Here is a 23,665-nt window from a genome sequence, read left to right on the forward strand (position 1 = left end):
CCCGGCGGGGGCGGCAGGAAACGTGCCCGGCGCCCGCCCCCAAGCGGCGGCGGCCTGAAGCGCGCGGCGGCGGCGGGTCCCCGGCGAGGCGGCGGCGGCGATGCCGAGGAGGCCGGGACCGACGTGGCCGGGCCGGGGAGGCGGAGCCGAGGGGCCGCCGGGCGGGGCAGGCCCGCTCCGAGCCGAGCCGAGCCGCGGCTGGATGGCTGCGGCGGCCCGGGGCACGGCGGCGGCTGCGCACGGTAACGGCGGGTCGCGGGCCAGGGGCGGCGGGGCTCCGCGCTACCCCTGCTGCCGGGGGGGGGGCACGGCGGCGGGACGGGGTGAGCGGGGGCCGAGCCCGACACCGGCGGGGCCCGGCCGAGCCTGGGGCAAGTTTGGGAAAGACGCAGTAGGCGGGCAGCGCCGAGCCGGGCCGCCCAGACCGCGGGGTCCCCGGTTGCTCCCGCTGCGGGCTCCCGGGACGCGCCGCCCCCCGGTGCAGCCTGCCCTTGCCGCGGGAGCCGGCTCTGCGGGCCGGGAGCTCAGCCCCTGCGGGACGCAGCGCAGAAAGTTTTGGAAGTCGGCGCTCCGGCAGCCGCTGCCTCGGGGCGGTCTCGGCCGGGCGCTGCCCCGCTGCGCGCCTGCCCGCTGACGCGGCGCTGTCGCGGCTCTCGCCGCGGGCTGCCCGGGCTCTGCGCGTAGCCCCTGGGGGCAGCTTTGTAGTGGCCCAGTAAAGTGCGTGAATGGGGTTAATTATAATCGCTCGCCCCCTCCCGGCACGTACGTCTCGCTTTGCATTGGTCAGCATTGCTCTGATGGCAAGCCCGCGTTGCCTGTCGTGACAGACGCCATCCGTCGCGATGTTAGGAGCAGTGACAGGAGCGGGGCCGCCGTGCTTATCGCCTGCGGATAAGAGCTGTGCCGGAGCCGGGGCGAGGGCTGCGGCCCCGGGTGAGACTGTTCAGGGGTCGCGGGCGGGGGTCTGGCAGGAGAGAAATCCCACCAAGCCCTGCGGGGGCTCAGCTGCCGGCTTTCCTCATCCAGCGCGGGTAGGGAAGGGGAAGGAGTCGCTCTCTCCCAAACTACTGTTCAGGCAGTGTTTTAACGGCCGCCTTTGCCAGCTCGTAGGTTTGCCCGGGGTCTGTCATCTGTTCTGATCAGGTTCTTAATAGCCAGCTTTTGAGTGCCTGTGCTGTGATGTGCAAGGCCGGTGGAAATGCCGCTCTCTGTGCAAGGAGGTTTTTTATGAGAGGGCTGAGGGGAAGGGTTCTGCCAGAGCACCGCGGTCCCTACGGGCACCCAGGGGTTGAGTGGAGGCCTTCTGTGCCTCCGCTGAGGTCAGGGCTTCCAGGAGGAATTCAAAGCTCTCCATAGGACTAAGGGAGGGAGGAGGCTCAGGGAGAATATTTTGGCTGAAAATTACGCTTCCTCCCTGGAAAATAACTTTTTTTCCATTCCAGACTGTACTCCTTTGCATCTGTGAGACCCAGGCAACTGCCTTCCAGGGAAAACACTTGTAAAAAAACACCCAACCTTTTCTTTTTTATTTGTTTTCCCCTAGCAACATCTAAAATGTGATTGTGTGGCAATGAGCAATTGTGCCCAGCCAGCCACGGGGCTGTGTGGTCTGACAAGACAGAGTGTCTGGGAGGGAAGGAGGCAGAATCCTCCTCATGTCAATATTTTATTTTCTCCTTTCCAATAGGTTTTTCCCTTTGCATTTTAAGTTTTGTCCCTTTTTTTTTTTCCTCAGGCACTGATTGCTTCAGAAGTGCTTAGTGAGTGCTGTGAGACCTTCCAGGAGAAGGGCAGGAGCTCTTCTGGCTTGGTGGGCCAGCCTCCCCCTGTCCCCCACTCAGGGCTGTGTAAATGTCAGATTCTCATCTGTTTGTTCTTCTGAGCTGGGAAGACCTCTTGGTTATTCCGTTCCGGGGACTGTTGCAGGAGGAGCAGAGCAGACCTGACTCCTTTATACTCAGCTCAGAGAGCTGCATGGGACACGTGGTGCTGTGGAGAGTGCAGACAGGGGTAAGAGTAACCTGGCTGTGATCCAGCACTGCTGGGAGCCATCATCCCAACCGATGTCATCATCAGAAGTGATGATAAATGATGCACTGGCTATTGTTAAATAGGTCATGTACCCTTCTAGAGAAAAACACATCTCTATACATTTGATGATGTCTCTACCTTATAGTGATCACAGACTTCTCTGAAAACCTGCAAGTGCTTGCTCTAGAAATTTCTCAAGACCTCTTCTCTATGGATTCCCAAAACAGGTGCTGATGTCTAAAATTAGGGGCAGGTAAAGATTTCTTCTGCCTGGTGTGACTGTAGTGGCAGAATATTACTCTCTCTATTGAGCATTTTTTCTTGTCTTGACTGCTCCTCTTCTTCCTCTTAATATTTGCCTTAGGAACAAACAGTTTGAATGTAGAGACTTTACAAACATAAAGTAAGCTTAATGTCTCATGAGGAGTGTGTACTAACAAGATAGAGGAGTGATGAGGCTACAGAGAGAAACAGTGTATTTTTTAGAGCAAGTGGTTACAATATGTCAGGAAGAAGCAAATGCTGGGAATATGCTACAAATAATTAGCTAGGCAGAAAAGATCATTTCAGGTGTGCCCTGGATGATGTACCAAGTTCCTCGTAGAGGTTTTGTAACCATCAGGCATTTACTGCATGTTCCTGAGGAGCAAGTTAATGATGGTCAAACAGCACAGGTGTAAAGGAACATTGTTTTTTACCTCGTGTGTGTAAGGAGAAGGAAGACCACGGGACACAGAAAGCTGACAGACACAAGTATGAGTTAGAGGAATCAGTTTTCTACCCCTTTACTCCCATTTATTGTGCACCACCATCTCTTTTTGGAGGAACCTGGTTCATTTTGCTTTTGGAAGAAGGACCCAAAGCCAGGTCTGCAGCCTGTTTTCAGAGCCCTCGGCGTGCCCTTTCTCCTGTGTGCCACCACCTCTCTCCAGGATGTTGGTCACTGAGTCTCAACAGACCCTTCCACACATCCCTGTGAGAACAAAGTGGAAGCAGTGGACCTGTTGGATGCCAGTGATTGCTTTTCCAGACTGATTCTCAAAAGCTGATGACAGTGTTGCCAAAGAGGCCGGTTTGTGCCACTTCCCATCATGGACGAGCTGCAGGGAGCAGCCGTTTTGCTCTGTGTGTGTGTGTGTGTTCCCTCTTCACAGGCATATGGTGGTTGTTTAAATCCTGATTTATTTCTCTTTTCCCTCTGTTCCTCACAAAGAAGCCATTCTCAGGCATTTTCTAGGTCTACTCCTGTCCTAAAGGAGGAGGACGTCTGTCAGGTCTGCTCTGGTGTTGGAAAGAGTGCCTGTCTTTTTTTAAAGGAGGAAATTCCCTAACTGCAGGTTGTTATGCAGCAGCTAGTAAGGAGAGAGAAGGCTGTGGCTGGTGCAATCTTCTTGAAGAGTGCCATCACCTCCCCACGTAGATCCTGGCTGAGGGCTTCAGCCTGGATGGCTACTCAGGAAGGAAGAAGCTGTTGAGTTAGGGGGACATTTCTAGAGCTGACATTTCAAGAGCTTCCCATCTTTTTATGGAGTTTTTTTGTTTGGTTGGTTTTTTTGTTCTTGGTTTGCTTTTTTTTTTTTTCCCAAGGAGAAATTTGGGAGATTCTGTGGCATAGTATTACCCTAGTTGTGGGTGCCTGTTTGCATAGCTGTGGGGGAGAGCCAGAGGGTCTGGCAGTGACCCAGGTACATTCTGGTGGTGGAGCTGGGCAGAGGAACACCTCTGGCCCATCATGCTCTCCTTACTGGTTCTCTGAGCATCAACATCTGTTCTCTTCAGTGCTTGAGTTGAATTGGTGCATAGTGTGCTGTGAGAGATGAAAATATCCCTTGTTACCCTCCCTCCCCTCCATTGTTTTTAAATGATTGTGCCAATTTACAGCTGAAAACCTGCCCCCTTTCCTAGGGTCCTGCCTGTACTACAAGGATCTCACTAGCTTACACTGAATTACAGGTATAGGGGCTGGAGGGACTTCAAGAAGAGATCCAATCTTTGTAGTGAAACAGCATCTGTATTGGATGCTTATTCTTTTTCTCAATAGAAGCCTCAGCCCCAAAAAGTGCTGGAGATTCTGCATCACAGATAACCTTTTCCAGTGTATCGCTGCCTTATCACTATGTAAATTTGTTTCTTTGTACCCAGGCTGAATCCTTGTTTATCATTTGATAAATGTGGAAGAACAGTTGAGGGCTTTCCCCCCTTTCTTGTGACTTTTAATGTGTGCAGGCTGTTCTATCCCTTCAGTGTTATCTTTTTAAGACTAAACACACCCAGGTCTTTCAGGTCTGGTTTTTTTTTCCAGATCGTGCTTTCTACACTCTGACTTTAGTTTCTTTCCACTGTAATGTCTCTAATTTTTGTATCTGTTAAATAAACAAGTGTGCAGTCTGTTGGCAAAAGCCTGGAGTGGAATGGAAGCATTGCTTCTGTGTCACACCTACAATGCAGCTACTGTCCCGGGATGTCATTTGCCTGCTTTGTGGCAACATAAGCCTGCTGGCTTGGAATTAATTTGTGAATCAATGTAATGCATGCCTGCATTTTCTTTTGTGGCACCTCAGAGTTATATTGTTTTGTCCTGTCCATTTTTGTTTTGGCTTTTTTCTCCCCCCTGTTTGGTACAAATCTTCACTGAGGTTGGTTTGATAATACACTACAGGTTGGCCCGGGATTCCTGCAGCCAGGTCAAAACACTGCAATGAGATGCCACAAAATCCTGAGCTGGTTTGAACTTGCTGTGTTGAGGGATTTTTGTATGGGTCAGTAGAGCTTACAACTTGATCAGACACTGTCTTGCCACAAAAGGTTTCCGTGATTCTTGCACAGCTGGCCAAGGCAGAGTCTCCATCAATTCGTTCCTGCATCCTCCCTGCTCCTGGTGTCTGTGGTCACTCTGGTGCTCACTGTTCTCTTCCACAGGAGCCACGAGACCTTGTCCTTTCGTTTTCTTTTTAATTGCTCACTGCAGCAGGGCCTTCCTCCTGCAGTGATTTAGTTCAGGGACTGAAACTGGATGAGGGCCAAGCCTTTGAAAAAACAGCTTTTCCTCCTGATTTGTTCTGACCTTGCTCACTCCTAGAGTCAGGGATGGGGAGGGGGTGCCTCATGAGGGGGTGGGGGATGAGGGCCAACACCCTCCCTTCTCAGCTGCAGTGAGCCCTTAGGTTGGTTCCAACACCCTGAATCTTGTTTTGATAATTTCAAGCCCCTTTCTCTCTGGCTGTTACTTAATGCTTTGCTATCTTTATTGCTCTCTTATCTTGTAGGTAACTACAAACTGATCATTTAACTTGATCAAGAACCTTTCAGAGGATTGAAGTTACTGGTCTGTAACTTCTTAAGTCTTCTCCCACCTTTTTTTTTCTCTTTGTAAAGGTAGGTGAGGCATGATGCTTCTCCAGCCTTCTGTGGTCTCCCCACGGTCCTGTACATTTTCAAAGATGGTCACTAATGCTTCAGAGTTTACTTTGACTGATCTCTTACATGCTTCCAAGTGAATGCCATTATTCCCTCTTAATCTACAGCTGGTTTATGAACATTTCCTAAGCCCTTGTTTTCCAACCCACTCTTTTCTCCCATTGCCAAACTAATTTTGCTTGCCACATTTCACTTTTTCAACTGGAGACGGAACGAGCACTTCTACTTCAGCCTTTGCATCATTTGCTTTCCTTTCTTGTTTGCTAATGAGAGTGTAGTTATCTTTATTATGCTCCTCTAACATGCCTGCTTCTCTCCAGTTTTCTTGTGACTGAAGAGATCTTAGCAACAGCTGTGCTGATTTTGAGTGAGACCATCTAACCCAGGATACTTCTAGGAAAGAATAAAAATAGGACAAGTATATATGATGTTTTCCAGCTACTCTTCCAGCCTCCATCTCCTCTCAGATAAGGGAATTTCCTTATCCTTATAATGTGAGCTGTCTAACCACGAGCAAACAACAGCTTTGTCTTTCTAGTACTTGTCCTGCCTTTCCTTGTGGCCATGTAAGATTTTCCATCGTTTTGGGGGAAGTATTAACCACACAAGTTACCTGCTGATAAAGAGTCACATTTGTTTGTCCTGACTCTGATCCTCACTGGCTTAATGTGATGACTGTTAGCACTGAAGAGGTGGTGAGAGCTGTTCACCAGCTGTGCACCACTTGGGATTTTGTAGACCTCTGTCTGCCTTGCATCCTAATTTGTTATGTGGATGCTGTTCTGTGGCAAAGAGAGGACTTATGTGGGTAGCACCTCTGGTTAATACCTTTCTCTGAAGCCTCAGGACACTGAAGGACAAGGACAAGGGTACTTGGAGTCCTTGTCCAGCCCACCTGAGGGTTGATGCTGAAAGACAGACTCAGGCAGTTTCATACACCTCACAATGAACAGCATCTCTGTCCTTTAGTGCTGTGTTGAAATCAGGAAGAGTTTCAAACATTCTTTATGGGGATACATACTTGTGCTGAGGTGCTGAGGGAGGGGATGGTGTTACCATGATGGGGGGGATCTTGGACATGCTCTCAGAACTGCTCTCTGCTTTTTTCAGAGATCAGCCAGCCTGGCTGAGACCACTTAGAGATGACAAAACAAAAGCTTCTGTTTGATGGGACGCTCTCCTTGTTTCTGATCGTGGCCTGTGAAGCTCAGCAGCTCCCAAGGAGTCATGTCACTGCTGGTTCTGGTCCTCTGTGCGAGAAGGAGGCAGAGTCCTGGGGAAACCTTTTCAGCAGCGAGCGGCTGGATGCCTGGATCTGTTCCCTCATCGGCTCATTCATGGTGGGGCTGAGTGGGGTTTTCCCCTTGCTGGTGATCCCCATTGAGACAGGAGCTGCTCTGCGCTCCGAAGGTAAAAGCCTGCTACCTGCCTTGGCCTTTCTCAAGCCAAAAGTCCTGGGTTGTGACTGAAAGGCACAGTGATGAGCAGGACCCTGTCACAGAAACACTGTCCTCTGAAATGGACAGTCCATTTCTGGTGCTTTAGGTCTGCCAATCTAATCAGGAGTCCTTGGACAAATGCAGGCCCTGGATGGAGCTTGTGCAAAGAGTATTGTTTGGTTTGCACCCTGCTTGTTTCACAGCTCTCTCACATACTGCTGCCCCAGCCAAATGGTGCAAGGGCTTTTTCTTGTACTCTTTTTATTTGTTTTGTGCTCTCTCCTCTGAAAACTTGCTTTGCAGATGCTTCCAATTTAGGTGTTTCTGTGCAGAATCTCAGCTGGAGATGCTTTGGCTCCCAGCTGAGTTGTGATGAGGTTTTATGTGGGGTTTTTTTGTTGTTCTGTTTTTTAGCTGGATCACACCGTTTGAAGCAGTTGTTGAGTTTTGCAATTGGTGGACTACTGGGGAATGTGTTTCTGCATCTGCTTCCTGAAGCCTGGGCTTACACGTGCAGTGCAACTACAGGTATGAAAGCCTTATGTGCCTAGAAGCAGCCCATGCTATGCCTACTGCTACGTTTTTTGAGTCCATTCCATCTTGAAAACACTAGACTAGCCAAGCTGGGTGAGCCTGGTCTAGGTTGGTATTCTCTTTCAAACAATGTGTAAAAGCAGATGCCTAGGGAAGGATATAAAAGCAATAAAAGAGCAATAAAAACACATCTTTGCATTCTGCAGCCCTCCAAAGATTTTGAGATTGGAGGCTTCCTGAGTTGGTCATGTTTCCTTTATCTTTAGTAACTGGCAATGGATTTCTTGCCTATCGACTCTTCCTGCCTCACCTTGGACCCTGTGAAGCTCTGATTTTCCTTTGTCCTTTCTGAAAGGAAAGGGAATGATGCTTTAACCTGATGGGAAATTATTAATGTATGTATGTGCTGGTACATGAATGTGTGTAGCATTGCAGATGGGGATCCTGCCCCATTGGACACATCTTGTCTGTAAATCTGCCCCTATTACAGTGTCTTTCTTTGGACTAACAGGGACCCCTCTGCTGGGATATTTTGATCTATGGGAGCCCAGTTGTGTTGCCCTCTCAGTCTTTACTCAAGAAGTCACAGGGGGTGGGGCCAAGGGGAGAAAAAGGAAATGCAAGTGACAGAAACTTGTGTTCACCAGTGGACTGAACACTGTTTGGGTTGGGATGGAGCTTACGGTATCCCCTCAGCCATGGTGTTTGAAACCTGTAGTGATCCTTAGCTCTCTGCTTCAGAAAACTGATAGCATGGAAGGCAAGTATTGCTGCATCCCACTTGTTGGGAAACCAAGAAATCATTTCCCTACTGAAAATGTGAGGAGGGAAAAGGATGCCCTGCATTTCCCAGACTTCCTTGCACCTACGACCTGTGATTTCAAATTTGCTGGGCCATTGGTCCTTGTGCTCACAGCTCGCTGCCAGCAGAACCTGCTCTCATTTTTTCCCCTTTCTACAGTGGTTCCTAAATGATCCTGTCTTCCTGCTTTAGCTTGTTTGCTTCTGCTAGACTGTCCTGAAGCATAAAGGTTTCCTTGACCTGTGTAAGCCCCATTGCAGAGTCGTTCTGTTCTTTCACTGCCATGCAATCTTCGTTTCTGTAGCCAGGCTGAATGGATGATTATCTCACAAGCTTGGCTGGAATTGAAAGGAAAGTTTATAGCTTTGGGCATAATAACTTGCCCAGGTGTGGCAGAAAGGAGGAGGTGAGTGTGTAGCTCCACTAATGGCAGACTTCACGTCAGGACTTGCTGCTCAGTAGGTAACAGCTGCAGGATTTTTGTGGATCCTCACTTGCCTCTGGAGCTCAGGGAAAATTCTGGTGTTGAGAGGAAATATTCTAGTTTTTACTATTGAAGCAAAAGGGATGGAGGCTCTTACTCTTGAGTGAGATAAGGATATCTATTAGATCAAGAATGAGCAAGTTAAACTAATTTACTTTGAGGTATGTTTGCTCTTTATTCCTCACAGGAGGTGTTTCCATTGTCATTTCTTGGAGGGCTTTTTTGTCTTTGAACTGCTGGTTAAACTGTTTGAGGCAAGGTGGCTCCACAGGTGGGAAACACTGTGTACTTAATAGTGACATGATGACTTGTTTTCTTGACCCTCAGGAGAAGGGCAGAGCTTTCAGCAGCAGAAGCTTCTGGGGCTCTGGGTGATCATTGGTTTCCTGACCTTCCTGGTGCTAGAGAAGATCTTCCTGGAGAAAGAAGAGCAGGAGTGCCCTGATGTGGTAAGTTAGCAGCCTGAAGGGAGGGAGTGCCATTATGTTTGGAGCACTGTGCTAAACACCTCATCTGTCTGATCTGGCAGGCTCAGCAAATGATCCTGTGCCTGTGAGCAACTTGTCAGTGCCCTTTGAGAGCTTCTTTGACACTGAGCTCTAGAAGAGGGTGCTTCATCTCCACTCTTTGGTTTTGTAGTTTTAGCTGAGATTTTTCACCTCTGGGCAGGTTTTGTTCTTGGTATGGTTTGTGTAAAAGAGAGCTCTCCTTTTATGAGGACTGGGAACTGGAACACTTTGTAGATGAGAGTTTTGCCCAGGTAAGATTTGAGGGATGGCAGTTTGCTGATGCATGTTCCACTGAGTTATCTTGACTCACTGTCCTAGGTCCTCAATCAGGACAAAGATCAGCCTCTCTGGAAGGTGTTCCTCACTGCCCCCTCTTCTTGTGTATGGCCCGGACCAGGTGTTTGTTTGGGAAACCATGTCATTAGAAGGGGTTTATGGTTGTCCAGGTAACACTAAGTAATGGTTCAGAGGAGAGTCACTGAGCTGCAAAAGGGGGAACTTAGCCAGAGGTACAAGAAGGTAGTTTCAAGGTAGAGGAGAGCAGCTGATCCTCAAATGTCTGCACAACTCCTAGCAGCAGCTCCTGTAGGCTGTTCAGTCCTTGTATGCTGTGTGACTTTTGAGAGGTGAAACTGCAGGTCAGACACTGCATAAGAGCAATTAGGTGTTACTTTGACTCAGCGTGAGACTTCAAAGTTGGAAGGGAACTTGATGTTCTCATTTACAGAGAAACTCAAGTCTGAGATGAAGGTTCTGTTGTTTGGAAGCTGACAGTCCCAGCTACAGCATAATTCTCTAGTTATCTTGATGCACTGGGGAGAGCAAGGTTCCCTTTTGCCTTTGCCTTGCCCAATTGGAGTTGTATTTCTCTATCCTCTGCCAGCAGGAGTGGCAGGCTCGGTCCCTTTCCAGTGGAACTTGGCTCCAATTTCTCCTCTCTCTTTCCACTGTCCTTCTCATGGTGGTTGGGGAAGTCTTTGTTCCTGTCTCACAGAGCAGATGTCACAGGGGTCTGGGAAGTCTGTTTCTGGCAGTTGTCATTATCAAACTGAGGTACCAGGGCTGCTGGTGTACATTGTAAAGACAAAAGGAAAAAGGGTGAAGATTGTATTTCTGACCCTGATTCATGCTCATTCATCACTGGCAAAAAGACAGTGACAAGTTGTTTTCCCCTAATTTAGGGCTGTGATTCCAAAGCACCAGCTGGAAAGATTCCCAATGGAAGTGGCTACCCCCTGCCAAAGGTGACGGGCCAAAGAGCAGAAGCAGATTCGGCTCAGTGTAATGGCTCCTCTCTCCAGTCTTGTCCAACAGACAACAGAATCAAGGTAAGAGACCCACAAACTGACTTTCCCATCTCATGTTTTCAGGGCATGTATTTTCAAGTTGAGTCAGGAGGGTGAATTGCCCCTAGGAATCCTGTGCCTGAGTGGGGAACGTGGTGTTTGAATGAGTTGTGCTTAATTTTGCTGTCAAAGTGTCTGTCCAGGTTACAGCAGGGAGGAAATAGTGGACGTGGAGAAAATCTGCACTGCAGCTTATGCAAAAGAGACAAAGTCACTATTGTGATGACATAAGTCTTATGATGTGTGTTTTGGCTGAATCCTGAGACAAAAGTATAGTACTGTCACATTCTGTACCCTGTATCTTATCATTACTGTATCTTTATTTGCTTACATTTTTGTGCCATGTTTTCCCTGTTCTCTAGTACCTGCATTTTACTGATGGCAAGCTGCAGGTTTCCTTTTAAGACACCTTTAGAAGCGTTTTGACAGTTGAAGCTATCCACTGTACAACTTAAAAGTTGATTTTCTCAGTTAATCTGCTGCCAAAAAGGGCTTCTTGCCCAATTCTGCCTCCAAACCTGTATTTCCCATCACTTCCTTCGCAGCACTGAACCTCATCTGACCCCACAGGGAGCCTATTCAGGGAGCTAAATAGGCAAAGAATTTTTCTCCCTTCCTCCAGGTTTATTTCTCTCCTGGTTTAACTTTTCAAATCAGCTTGGCATGTAGACAGGCAGCCTGTAGTGCTGGGATAAGGGACATGGGCAAGCTGGTAGGATTGGAGGCAGAGGAGGGGATGCTGTACCACTGGGCAGTGCCCAGACCAGCTTCTGGGTCGGCTCTGCATTCAGTTTTATATTACTGGCTTCGCACTGCAGAAACCCTTGTCTGGGTGAGCATTACAAGCAAGAGAGTAAAGACTGCTTTGGTGAAGGAGGACCTATAATTTGAGTTTGCTAGCCCACAAAAAATGTGCAAGGTTGTAGGAGAGTAGCTATGAACAGAAAGCACGGTTGCACAAACCTAGCCCAAACTTGGATATCTGGTCAGTCAGAGGCTCTTCAATCTTTCCATTTCAAATCTGTTTTGCTGTAACTTTTATAGCTCTTCACTACCCAATGTAAAGACAGGGTGAGGTCAGTGGGTATTTTTGATATCTGGCACATTCATGTAATCTGTGCAGAAGGCTGCACAAACTGCAAGGTGCTGCGTTGGTGTTTCTAGGGGTGAAGAAACCAATATTACTGGGTTATGAAACATTGTGCCATTATTATAGAAAGGTTTATATAAGGAGTTACAGACTCAGAGGATGCTTAGTCTACAATTGATTTCAAGTAGAAATGAAACACTGATGTGTCCAGGTGGTCCTGCTCTGGCAGGGGGGTTGGACTGGGTGATCTTTCGAGGTCCCTGCCAGCCCTTGAGATCCTGTGATTCAGTGACACGTTTGCTCGGGGCCTGATCCTGATGTAAAAAAAAAAGCCAGATAATCTCATTAATGCTAATTGCTAGGATCTTCTAGAAGATAAATTCTTGTCAACCAGACTTTTTTTTTTCTATATTATGAGATTGTTTGATAAAGACCCTGACAAATGTATCTCAAACATAACTTTCTCCCACATTCTAATGAAGCTAATACTGCATAAAGTCAACTCTGCTAATATTAGTGTGTAAAACCAGTTATTTTAGATTATCAGCAGGGACTGGATTAATAACTGTTTACTGGTGGTTGGTGATTTTTTAAGTGATTTATGTATATAAGCAGTATGTCTTCGCATTTGGAAGTACTGTTCTATAAAGGGCACATTGTGACTCCATGAGGTCAGTGACAGCAGCTAAACTGAGTAACTTCATCAAAAGAGATGAATCTTTAACATGTTTTGATACATGCAAATATTGAGGAAGAGATTAAGAAAGAATGCAGATCATGTTTGCAAGAAAGGGACAATTTCTGGGGAGTCAATGCATTGGAAAAAGGCATGAGAATCACAGTAGGAAATTCTTTGCACACATTCTTCCATTATGATGCTACAGACAGGAGGATGTGTGAGTAGGAAAGAGTGTATAAGAGGCAAGTCTTCCTCTTTCTGTGCAGCAGGAATGAACCAGCTATCTGACTTTTCTGGTAGTAATATTCACAGCATTCAGAATACCACTGGTAATTTGTAAAAGGAGTCAGGAAAGAGCTGCAATAATTGGTTTAGGTTTGCAGTAAATGACTAAGAAGTGGTTTTCTTTAGTCTTTAGCTCTGTAGATGTGACAGATCAGGAGTGTCTTAAATATCTGTTTAAGAGGCACAACTACACCTGAATAGTTAAAGCTATACCAAACATTACCAGGCTAGAAAACAGAGACAGCTCTGTAACTGAGGATAACTTGCCAGTGGACCAACTTACCTTAGAGACATAGATTCCATGTCAACGTTGTGGGCTTTAAGCTGTGATTTAAGTTGCTTTCTACTAAGATCACTGTAGCTTAAGAAACAATGGGCTTTGTGCAGAAACTGGGTGAGCTTTCTGTTCTGTTATGCAGGTCTAGACAACCATGGAGAGCCCTTCTAAGCTTCAAAATCCCAACATGTCTTGCAGGCATGAAACAGAAACTAATGGGTTAATGTGTGGTTTTAACATCACACATCATTCTGATCATATTATCTGGATATTTTAATAGACTTTCTGGTAGGGGAGAAATTACCAAAACTACCAAGACATTCCTGTGCTGTTAGCCTGTTTCCTTAGGCAACAGCAGAAGCAGTCATTCCATCTGTCTGTCCATCTGTTCTGTCCTTCATTCCCAATAACTTTTGAACCCATAATTAATTTTACTCGAGTTCAAGAGAGGATAGAAGTCTCGAGGGTAATCAAATTTCTGCAAGTTCCCTAGAAGTCAGCATGGCAGCAGAGGAGGAGGAATGCAAACTGTTGCCCTGCTGACAAACTCTGGCAGAGCAGATGAGCGAGTAAGTCTCACTGCCCTGCTGGTGAGGAAGGGACATGCAGGGAAACTGTTGCTGACCAGGTCAGGGACATGCAGGGAAACAGTGTTTCTGGAACTGAGCAAAGCAGATACTTGTAAATAAAAGAGAGAGATGGAGCAATGCTTTGATTCTGCTGGTCAGGCAGGAGCTCCCTTTTTAGCAGAAAAACAAAAAGAGAAAGATATTTAAACAAAGTCACCTTTCAGGGCTTAATGATTAGTAAACTGTAATCAGTCCTCCTTTGTCCCTATATATTAGAACTTTTGCTCTTCAGCTGATACTGTGGTGATTTGTCCTAGCTTCAAAACTGCAGGTGGGAGGCTTCCCTTGCACCCAAGCATAAATCAGTTCTGTCCTGCATTGCAGCCTTTATTCCCTCAACAAGTAAAACCATTGTAGAGTGCTTTTGCCTTGCTTATTCTTTCTTTTTCCCTGTGGCACACGGAGTCCTTGCTGATTTGTAGAAGTGTGTTTTATTGCACAGTGACATTAATTCTGAGGCATGAACATAAACACTTCATCTGGCTGTGCTCTTTATGAGCAATAAGAACATCCTATTAGGATTCACAGAATGTAAATGTCAGAGGCTCATAACTGTCAAATCAACCCAATTTATTTCTGAGCACTCCAAGGCTTTGCTTCTTTCAGTGACAGCTTTTGCCCAAGCCACTGACAAGAAAGAGTCATAATGTTTTAATCATCAAGTCTATTTTTTCCCTATACAGTGGTATGGGGAAGAATTTTTGTGTAAAACTTATGTGAGTAATTATTAGTAGCCTGTAGGGAAAACACAATCACATAAAATCCCAATGTGTGTAAAGGAGAGATTTGAAACAGTCATATTTGACTGCAAGTGAGGAAGGAGAAGTAAAAGGGCTGTGTTCATGGGTCTGCCTGCGTGCAGCCCTTTGTGTTCCCCTTCTTATGGAGACGTGCACCCATTGTGGGGGCGTTACACAGATTATTACTTAGGCTTGGTCTGTAGTTAGGCTTTGCTTAATTCTGTCTTTTCAAATTTAATCATCAGTGCACTTTTAAAAGTTCAGAGCCTGTAAAGATGTCCTGAGATTATACAGTAGAAGTGCCCTGCAGAAAGTACTTTGTGATCTTATTAACATTTATACATATCTAAAGGGTGGGTGTCAGGAGGTTGGGACATCCCTCTTTTCTATAGTAGCCAGCAACAGGACAAGGTGTAATGGGATGAAGCTGGAACACAAAAAGTTCCACTTAAACATAAGAAAAAACTATTTCACTGTTCAGATGAGGGAGCCCTGGCACAGGCTGCCCAGAGGGGTTGTGGAGTCTCCTTCCTTGGAGGTCTTCAAGACCCTCCTGGACACATTCCTTTGTGACCTGATCTAGGTGACCCTGCTTCTGCAGGAGGATTGGACTAGATGATCTCTAAAGGTCCCTTCCAACCCCTGCCATTCTATGATTCTGTGATTCTATGAAAGGTGGTGGTTGGAGAGGGAGATGTGACACAAAACCCCACCTGAGCATACAGATATGAGGAAGAAAAGATGCTCCAAGCAGAGTTTGCTAGAAAGAGGGAAGAGCAGAAGACCAAAGAGGGCTTGTGAAAGCCATCAGCACTTTTGTTTTACCAGCTGAACTTTGGTATCTGATGCTATATTGAAGAAAGAGGTAAATGCCTCATAGTTTCTAGACAGTCTGTCCAGTGACTGGATGCTGCCCTGTGTCTGGAGCTACTGTTCTTGCAGTCCAGAGGCAGCCTCATGTATTGGGGCAGCTGTTGATAATAATTTAACCAGTGACAGCTGGTCTGATAAGAATTTAAACTACAGTGCTGTATAGTGAACTGCACTATCCCAGGACCCAAACACAGTGGGTTTTTGTTAAATCTGATGGAAAAAACCACCCAAAGCCTGTGAGCAGCAAAGCTGGGGTGGTACCCTCATAAACCCCTTTAGTTCAAGTACTCAGAGTTTGTCTGGAGATGACCGTAGTCGGCACGGTGGAGAAGCCTAACGTGGAGAAGGACTTGTGAGGAGGGAAGCTGCTTTGTCCTTACAATTTTAAGAAATGTGTTTATATGCAAATGCATATAGATGCTATCCAGCCTTCTAGTAGGTGGTTTTTTGGTGACTGTCATCACTATCTTCCCTTTTTATCCTTTGTTCAGGGAAAGCAAACCCACAAGCACAGGCTTTTTTAGGATGATGTTTGAAGATTTGTTTAGTTATAAAAAGCAGTTTCAGCAGCATTTGTTCTGTTGCATTGTTCTTGCCAGCTTTTGAAGAGGAGATCTTTAACAGTTGGGTATTAAAGTACATGACTAGAAAACAAGGTCAGGTCATAGTTGAAGGCAGTCACCTGTGTAAATCAGTGTTACCCAAAATTTGTTTGATTTAGAATCAGATATATTCTTGCATTTTGGCTTTCTTCTCTCTTTTTCTGTTTCTAGAACTCTCTATCATTTGCATAAAATGGTTATCCTAATCTCAGACAATACTTGCCCACCCTAAAACATAGTTCACTCTAGAAAACTGAACATATCATATGGTTTGTACTTGAGCACTGACAATAGTTCAAGATCTTCACCACAAGTGCCATGTCCCGACCTTTGCCATCTGCTTTTGACTCTATAACCTATGTCTAAGCCATGTGCTTTCTTTTATCCTGCTATGTCTCTTCCTTTATCAGGGGCTCTTCCTTCTTTTTACAGATTAGTGGATACCTCAATCTGCTGGCCAACACCATTGATAACTTTACACATGGCCTGGCAGTAGCAGCTGGCTTCCTGGTTAGCAGAAAGGTAAGGTTTCTGTCACCACCTGTGTACTCAACTTGGAGGGGCTTGTTCTCAAGTGTGATGCAACATGAAAAAAGACCCCAAAGACCTGAGGAGTTCCCTGGAAGCTTCTGAGCAAATGGGGACTACAGCAAAAAGCAATCCTATCCTGACCCTCTGATTCAGAGCTGATTCAAGCTTGGGACGTGTTAGTCATTTTTACTGGTATTAGGGGAAGGGATAGCTCATCTGCTCCTCTGTTGAATAGTTCTAAACTCTCAGTGACAAGTCTTAACTTGGAGAAAGGGGCCTTGACATAAGGATGAAGATCTCCTCTCTGAGAGCTGGGGGACTGTTTCCTAATCACCTTTCCTCCTCTGATGCAGGTTGGGTTCCTAACCACAATGGCCATTCTTCTGCATGAAATCCCCCATGAGGTGAGTAGGCTTTGTATCCTGCCATTGTGAGGGATTAGGGGGGTCTTTCACCTGCTAAGGGTCTGGTTAAACATGTTCTTGTTCTTCTGAAAGCTACTCCCTCTGGGAGACTGTCAACATGGAAAACTAGAAACAGAGTTAAAGCACTGGTCTTGTAACAGAGAGCCTTTGTGTCTCAGAGTGTTGGTGTCATTAACTGTCAGCTCTTGGTTTTCTCAGGTTGGAGACTTTGCAATCCTACTTCGGGCCGGCTTTGACCGCTGGAGTGCAGCCAAGATGCAGCTTTCCACAGCTCTGGGGGGGATTCTAGGAGCCTGCTTTGCAATATGTGCTCAGTCACCAAAAGGAGCAGGTGAGGCTCCCTGAGACCTGGGAACAGGAGGGGTGGCCTGTCATCCCGATGTGTGTCTCTTCTTTCCCTTCTCTGTTCTCTCCATGGCTTTGTCTGTCATAACAAAAGCTATCTGTATTTGTGCAGGGGAAACTGTAGCCTGGATTCTCCCTTTCACTTCTGGAGGATTTCTGTATATTGCCTTGGTAAATGTTGTGCCTGATCTCTTAGAGGAAAAGAATCCTTGGTAAGTGTCCCCTGCTGTTCTGCTGCACCAATTCCTGCTGCCAGGGAGTAGGGATGTAACCCTTCCCCATGCCTGTTCTGGGAGCACCTGACCGCCAGCTTTCCAAATCCCACGGGCAAGGCTGGAATCTGGATAGACTGCTGTGTTAGCTGTTGTGCTTATGGGACTACAAAGACCTTATAAAACATGAGCACCTTCATCTGGGGCAATCCCAAAGCAGTATGTATTGTGCCCTGCTAGAACAGGCTGCTCAGAAGCATGTCCAGTAAGGTGACCCATTCTCTACTCTGCTGTTCAGCATCTGCCATGCACTGTTTTAGGGACTGTTTAGGACTCTGCCCCATAGAGGTGTGTGTGCCTGATCACCACATGGGAACCTATTCTTTGCATGCTTCTCCCATCCCATTTTGACCCTGTCCTTTACTTTGGGCTCCTGCCATCTCCCTTTGGTAGCATATTTGCATAGTTTCATTGTGCTGTGTTAAGTGATGCTTATCATTTTTTTAGCCTCTGACTAATTCTGATGTTGCTGTGTGAGTAGAAAATAATAGTTTCCTTCTCTGTGTCGTTCAGCAGTTCACAGTCTCTTACTGTATCCCACCTCAGTCATCTCTCTTCTCTGCTGGTATATATATTCTATTTGGCCTCCCCTCATCATGCCCTCAAATTCGAGTTTCTTCTGGTCTAATTAAGGCTGTAGCAGGTCCAAATCCAGCTGTACCACAGTAAAGGCCCTCTCAGACCTGCTGGCAGAGCTGCCCCTGAGTGTTGCCTCCTATCTCAGTTGTAATGAAACGGGTAACTGCATTAGTTTAAACAATAGGCCCTGGCTCACCCAGTTAATGTTTTGACTGAAACACTTAGGAAGTGCTCAGAAAACAGCTCCACAGGAGGCAGGAACTTCTGATGGAGGAATGTTAATGACCAGTTGGGAGCTTGCTTTTGTGCTGCTAACCTTTTGTGCTGGCAGAGCTGTTGGTAGAGTAAGTGGAGGTGATAGGTACATAAATCACTTCAATCCAGCATAAAAGAATGGCCAGATTCATCAGCTACTTCCTTTTAATTTTTGCAGCTGTAGTTGTTAGATGGATGAGGTCCCTAAAGTACCTCTGAACGTGCTGCAGAAGTGCTGGTCCTTTAGTGAGATGAGGAATGTATACCTGGGTAGCTGCATGACTGAATTGGCTTCAATGGAATTAAAAACCTCAGGTTGGGCCTGGCAGCCAAGTGGCACAAACACCTGTCAGTTTATAGACAACTTCTTTGCTTGGGGTGCTGGGAAAGAGTTTTCTCAACTCTGTTAGTCATTCCATACATGTGTTGCATTCTCCTTGTGGTAGACTGCTTTGTTCTTTGCCATTCCAATTCATGAGCATCTACGCTGCTGCTGGTCAGGGCCACAAAGATGATGTAGAGGAGCATCTCCCTTCTGGTGAAAGGCTGAGGGAGCTGGGGCTCTTCAGCTTGGAGAGAGGAGACTGAGGGGTGACCTCATTAATGTTTACAAATATGTAAAGGGTGGTTGTCAGGAGGCTGGAGCCAGGCTGTGCTCAGTGATGGCCAATGATAGGACAAGGGGCAATGGGTACAAGCTGGAACAGAAGAGGTTCCAAAGAAATACAAGGAAGAATTTCTTCCCTGTTGAGGTGAGGGAGCACTGGAAGGGGCTGCCCAGATGAGCTGTGGAGTCTCCTTCTCTGGAGACATTCCAAGCCCACCTGGATGAGTTCCTGTGTGACCTACTCTAGGTGGTCCTGCTCTGGCAGGGGAGATTGAACTGGATGAACTTTCAAGGTCCCTTCCAGTCCTTAAGATTCTGTGATTCTGTGGTTGGGATTGGTCTGTGGCTCCTCCTAATTCTGCTATTTCTTTCCCAGGAACTCCCTGCAGCAAATTCTGCTCCTGTGTACAGGCATTACAGTCATGGTGCTACTCTCGCTCACAACGGAGTGACCTCTGCGCAGACCTCACGATGCCTCCCGGAGCCACCGCGGTGACTCTGAGCTGTTACAAAGCAATAAGCAACACTAATGTTATTTCCTATGTGTGTGTGCGTGCAGATCCGGCTGCTAGTATGAGAAGCAGATGAGAAAGAGGTCTTGAGTGTGCAGGACTTCATTCCCTGGCTCTCCTATTCCTGTTCTGCTAAAATCCACACATTGGGGCTTCTGGGGTTTTGGTTGGTTGGTTGGGTTTCTTTTTATGGAGCAAAACATACAGGGAGCAGAAAGGAACGGAACAACTGCTCCACAGCGAATGGACAATGCCTGATTCAGTTCATTCTGATGGAACTGCAGCTCCCAAGCTCTTGTGTGAAAACAACAGAGGTGATTCCTGTACCTGATGAGAAAGAAAGACTTTTCCTACCACTCTAAGGGCTGGAAGGCAAAGCAACAGTCAACTGAGAGCTTTAGCCAGAGCTCCCTACCCATGGAAAGTTAACGGTGCTATGAGAATGAGAGGGAAAGGTCCTTTTCCAACCTGATCCCCAGCTTTTCTTTGACATTACTTGTTCCTAAAGGTAGTATTTAGCCTCAGCAGTTTCACCTCTTTGGTCTTGTGTTTTATTTATGTTGAAATGGAGCCAAAAGCCTGAGGCACTTTAGGATAGGTCACCACAACTAAGTGGCTCAGCTTGGAGATTACTTGCCTCAGCCCTAAGCACTCCAAAAGCCAGCACAGCCTAACTGTTTATCTGAAAAACAGTCACTGTTTCTTCTGTTGCCATACTACCAGCTGACCTACATCTGAAGGGAAAGCCACGGAGCTGTTGTGGATGAGCTTCCTCTCCTCGTAACCATTCGCTGAACGTGTCTCTGAGCCTGCTCTCGCAACCCTGCTCGCCAACCATCTGCCCCACGCCACGTTTCAAGGTGCACCACGTTAACCCTGCCTGGCATGCTACAGCAGCCCTACACTGCCATGGCAGAGGTTTGGGCAGTCTGGGCAGTGGTTGAACACTATAGCCTGCTCAGCAGCTGATAACCCTTGGTTAGCTTTTCCTCTGTTCAGTGTAGGCTATTTAAAAGCATCCTGTTAACCAAAAATAGAGAGATGGTAGCCTGTTTCTGGGCTTCTTACCTCACAGTGGAGTTAGTCTGTTGGGGATGAATGGATAAGAAGTAATACTGACAGCCCTTTAAAGGAAAGGGCACAGCAGCAAAGAATGCTGGAGGGAGGGTAAAAGGGGAAGAGCAGAACTACTGGTGAAAAGGTGTTTAAAAATGGGTCTAGCTGTGTGCTAAGTAAGGAGAGAGGGGTACGAAAGGGTGACAATAAGTAGGCTATAAGAGGAGTTTTCTGTTGTGTGACACTTGGGATAAAATGTGTGGCAATTTGAAACCAATGAAAGGAATGTCTTTCCCAGTGCTTTCCCCATCCCAGCTCCACGGGCTGACCAGGCCACCTTGCCATGGGGATGTTTTGTTGCTCCAGAGACGTGCACAAGTTCTCCATCCTCCCTACTGCAGAGCTTATCCTCCCTTTGCTTACAGCTGTTTTAAACACGGGTCTGATTGAACTAGCAGAGTCATTGGACACAAAACAGGTGCCGCAGTGGGAATCACACCAGCTCAGCTCTGTCCTTAATCAGCTTTGCTACATCAATGCAGCTCCCCAGCCTGCACAGGGAGGGCCTCGTCAGGAGCAGTTGAGTCAGAGGAGGAGGCAGGTGTGCTGCCCAGAGCAGAGCCATTTACTTCCCTGAGAGATTCCTGAACTGTTGACACAGTTCTTTTTTTATGACAGCTCCTGTCCTACTTTTCAGAGCGTGCTGGAGAGCTCGTGCTCACAGTTGTCTGCCCAGGAACTGCTGTTTAAAACCTTGCTGGCTTTCCTTAGCCCAGGCTTCCAACAGTAACTTGTTTCACTTCAACAATGGGGGAGACAGTGCAAGTTTTTTTTAATCCCTCTTTATAAAATTGTCTTCCTTTGCCAGCTCCCTCTGTCACTCAGTTGTCTGGAAGTCTGAAGGCAGCATCCACTTGGTGCTTTCCTGGAAGGAGGGTTAATCCCATTAGCCTGCAGGGACTGTGAGGGAGAGTGTGCTAGCCCTTTAGTTCTAGCTTTAGGGATGTCCCCCCTGCCCAGCCCAGGGACCACAGCTGAGCAGAGCCTGTGGGTGGGCTCTGAGGGAGCAGGGTAGCAGAGGAGGCCATACCTGCTGTTTCCCAGGGTGTCTCTTTCTCTGCATGAGGCTGGCATTTAGTCTGAGGCGTTGCCAGGTGAGTGCCTGCGAGCTGCTGTGGTTGCATCAGCGCTGAGCCCTGCCAAGGCTGAAAACCGCAGTCGGGCTGTTGCGCTCAGCGCTCAGGAATGTGAAGTGGATGACACCGAAGAAAGGATTTCTGAGTTGTTTTTCTTGGCTGCTACCCCAGGCCTGGCCAGCCTGCGGTTCTTGGGAAGATCCCCTGGTAGGAGGTAGGCTTGTGGGAGGAAGGGAAGGGAGTAGCTCGTTAGTTTTCCACTGCGTCAGCGCTGGGGCTGAGGATGGAGAGCCTTGGGAGGAAATGGAGCATCACTCCACCACATTTGTCACTCTTGGAAATGCAGAGAGAATTGTATTTTCTAGCTCTACTTTTTCAGCTGCTCTTATGCATTTTCCTCCTCCATCTGTATTGATCTGCTCTGCATGGAGACAATAGAGATGAAATAAAAGGTTTTTCCTGTGGGTTTGTGGTTGTTTTTTGTTGAAGCTACTACTTTGAATGACAAATTCCATTTAAATTTGGTTTGAATTACAGAGCACTATCTCTGGATTGCTTTAGAGAAGCCTGGGCTCTGTCTTGCCTGCTTTTCTACTCCTCAGACTTTCACAACTGAAAGAAAAGGTTCTAATCCAGGTCCTGTCCCTTGGCTGCCCGTCTGGGTTCCTTGAAAAGCCATCACCAAATGAGCTGGCTCCTCTTTGAGAGGAGAGCTTGCATGGTAGCTGATGAGCCAGAAGAGCTTTGCAACCCTTCTTTGCCACGATTAGTTATTATTTTAGTCTTAAAAAGCATAAGGCCTATCTGATATCGACAACACTAAGCTGCCTGCCTGCCATGTGGGACAAAGGCACGCTCCTCAAACATTGTACGTAGGAATTGCCCAGAAAGGACTGAAGGGGTTTTCTCTACCCTTCAGAAAAGCACAGGTGCAGAGCATGTCTTACCCCACTCTTCATTTGAAAGCCTGTAAATACCAAATGGTATTACATGGTTCTCAGTTCTTACCAGAAGACTTCTTGTTGAAGAAGGACAACCCAAGAGCAGGAAGAAGCTAAAGGCAGGTGATAAAGGGAGGTGTGTTTTCACGGTCTAAGGACTTTGCCAGCAGTCTGCTTTTTGGAATCTTGTTCCCTGGCTGTGCTGGAACTCCTGCCTGAGGGGCTGTGCTGTGAGCTTCCCTCCCCCACCTCTTTTTTTTTAGTCTCTAATCAAAAATAACACGGATTAATCATCTGACTGGTTCCCAAAGTCCACAAAGAGTGGCTCTGACACAGCTGCAGTAGTACAGGAGGGAGAGCGATGGGAAGGAATCTCGTGCATAGGAACTTTCTAAGGGAGGTTTCAGCAAGACCATCTGAAGCTGTAGCCTGAGGGACTGATGTAGAGAGTAGGGTGACACAACAGGATTGCATTTAGGAAACGTGACTATTTGGATCAGTTATAATTGGAGGATTTTTCCATGTTATCTAGAGCAGTGATTGTATTTAAAAAGTATTTGTCATTCTTGATGTGGAAGACAATTTAGCTGGTAGGTGTATGAAAATTCTTTTGACAGCAGCCCTTTCAATTTGTCTGCCTCGAAGGCACTAATGTGCAGCTGCATGGACAGTAATCCTGCCTGTCCAGTGCAAACTGCTGCAGAGGATCACGCTGAAATGTGGTTAAAACAAGCTTTAGCTGTGGTTGCTGCAGGCTTCCCCAGCCACAGGGCTCTGGGGAGACAGAGCAGCACTACTCTGTCGTGGGCAGGGGCCCAGGGAGGGCAGTTGTGTTGTGCTTGCTGCAGTTGAGGGGGTGAGAAGTAACAGGGGTGGTGGGGAAAAGGATCCGAGCCCCCTACAGCTTCCTTGCTCCAAGGGAAAAAAAGAATGGCTTTTAACAAAGACTAAGGAGTTTAAAAGTCCTTAGTAACTGTGACCGAGTGTAGCACTAGATTATTTTACCTGGACGTCAGAGTTGCAAAGACAATGTCCCAACACCTGGCTGTGGGGAGGGCTGGTGCTGGAGCAGCCAGTCCCATGGAACGAGCCGGATCAAAGGGGATTTTGTGCCCATGGAAAGGCTGCATTTAACTAATGGCTGGGACTTAGCCTGCTGCTCCTTGCATAAAACAGACTGACATGTTTCAGCTCCTCGGGCCTTACTTTCCGTTAACTGATAATGAAACCCAAATGCCCACAGCTGCTGCTGTCGGTGTTTGCCCTTCC

The 23,665-nt window shown here is 47.0% G+C and overlaps 1 protein-coding gene across 4 annotated transcripts; it reads left to right on the forward strand.

Annotated features, from left to right (window-relative positions):
- Positions 1 to 157: 157 nt before the first annotated feature.
- SLC39A13 (solute carrier family 39 member 13) lies at positions 158 to 21,919 on the forward strand. Of its 4 annotated transcripts, XM_061998449.1 has the most exons (12): positions 172 to 242; positions 1,736 to 2,010; positions 5,298 to 5,406; positions 6,559 to 6,858; positions 7,302 to 7,415; positions 9,035 to 9,156; positions 10,398 to 10,544; positions 16,170 to 16,259; positions 16,622 to 16,672; positions 16,892 to 17,024; positions 17,151 to 17,250; positions 19,128 to 21,919. In XM_061998449.1, exons 4-12 carry the CDS (start codon positions 6,591 to 6,593, stop codon positions 19,201 to 19,203), a joined length of 1,101 nt encoding a protein of 366 aa, XP_061854433.1. In that variant the 5' UTR covers positions 172 to 242; positions 1,736 to 2,010; positions 5,298 to 5,406; positions 6,559 to 6,590; the 3' UTR covers positions 19,204 to 21,919. The 4 variants fall into 4 exon arrangements, with proteins under 4 accessions (XP_061854434.1, XP_061854435.1, XP_061854433.1 ...); XM_061998451.1 differs by lacking the exon at positions 1,736 to 2,010 and having other exon boundaries at positions 160 to 242; XM_061998452.1 differs by lacking the exon at positions 5,298 to 5,406.
- The last annotated feature ends 1,746 nt before the right edge of the window (positions 21,920 to 23,665 follow it).

This window comes from Colius striatus, chromosome 6 (assembly GCF_028858725.1).
Source record: "Colius striatus isolate bColStr4 chromosome 6, bColStr4.1.hap1, whole genome shotgun sequence".
Lineage (NCBI taxonomy): Eukaryota > Metazoa > Chordata > Aves > Coliiformes > Coliidae > Colius > Colius striatus.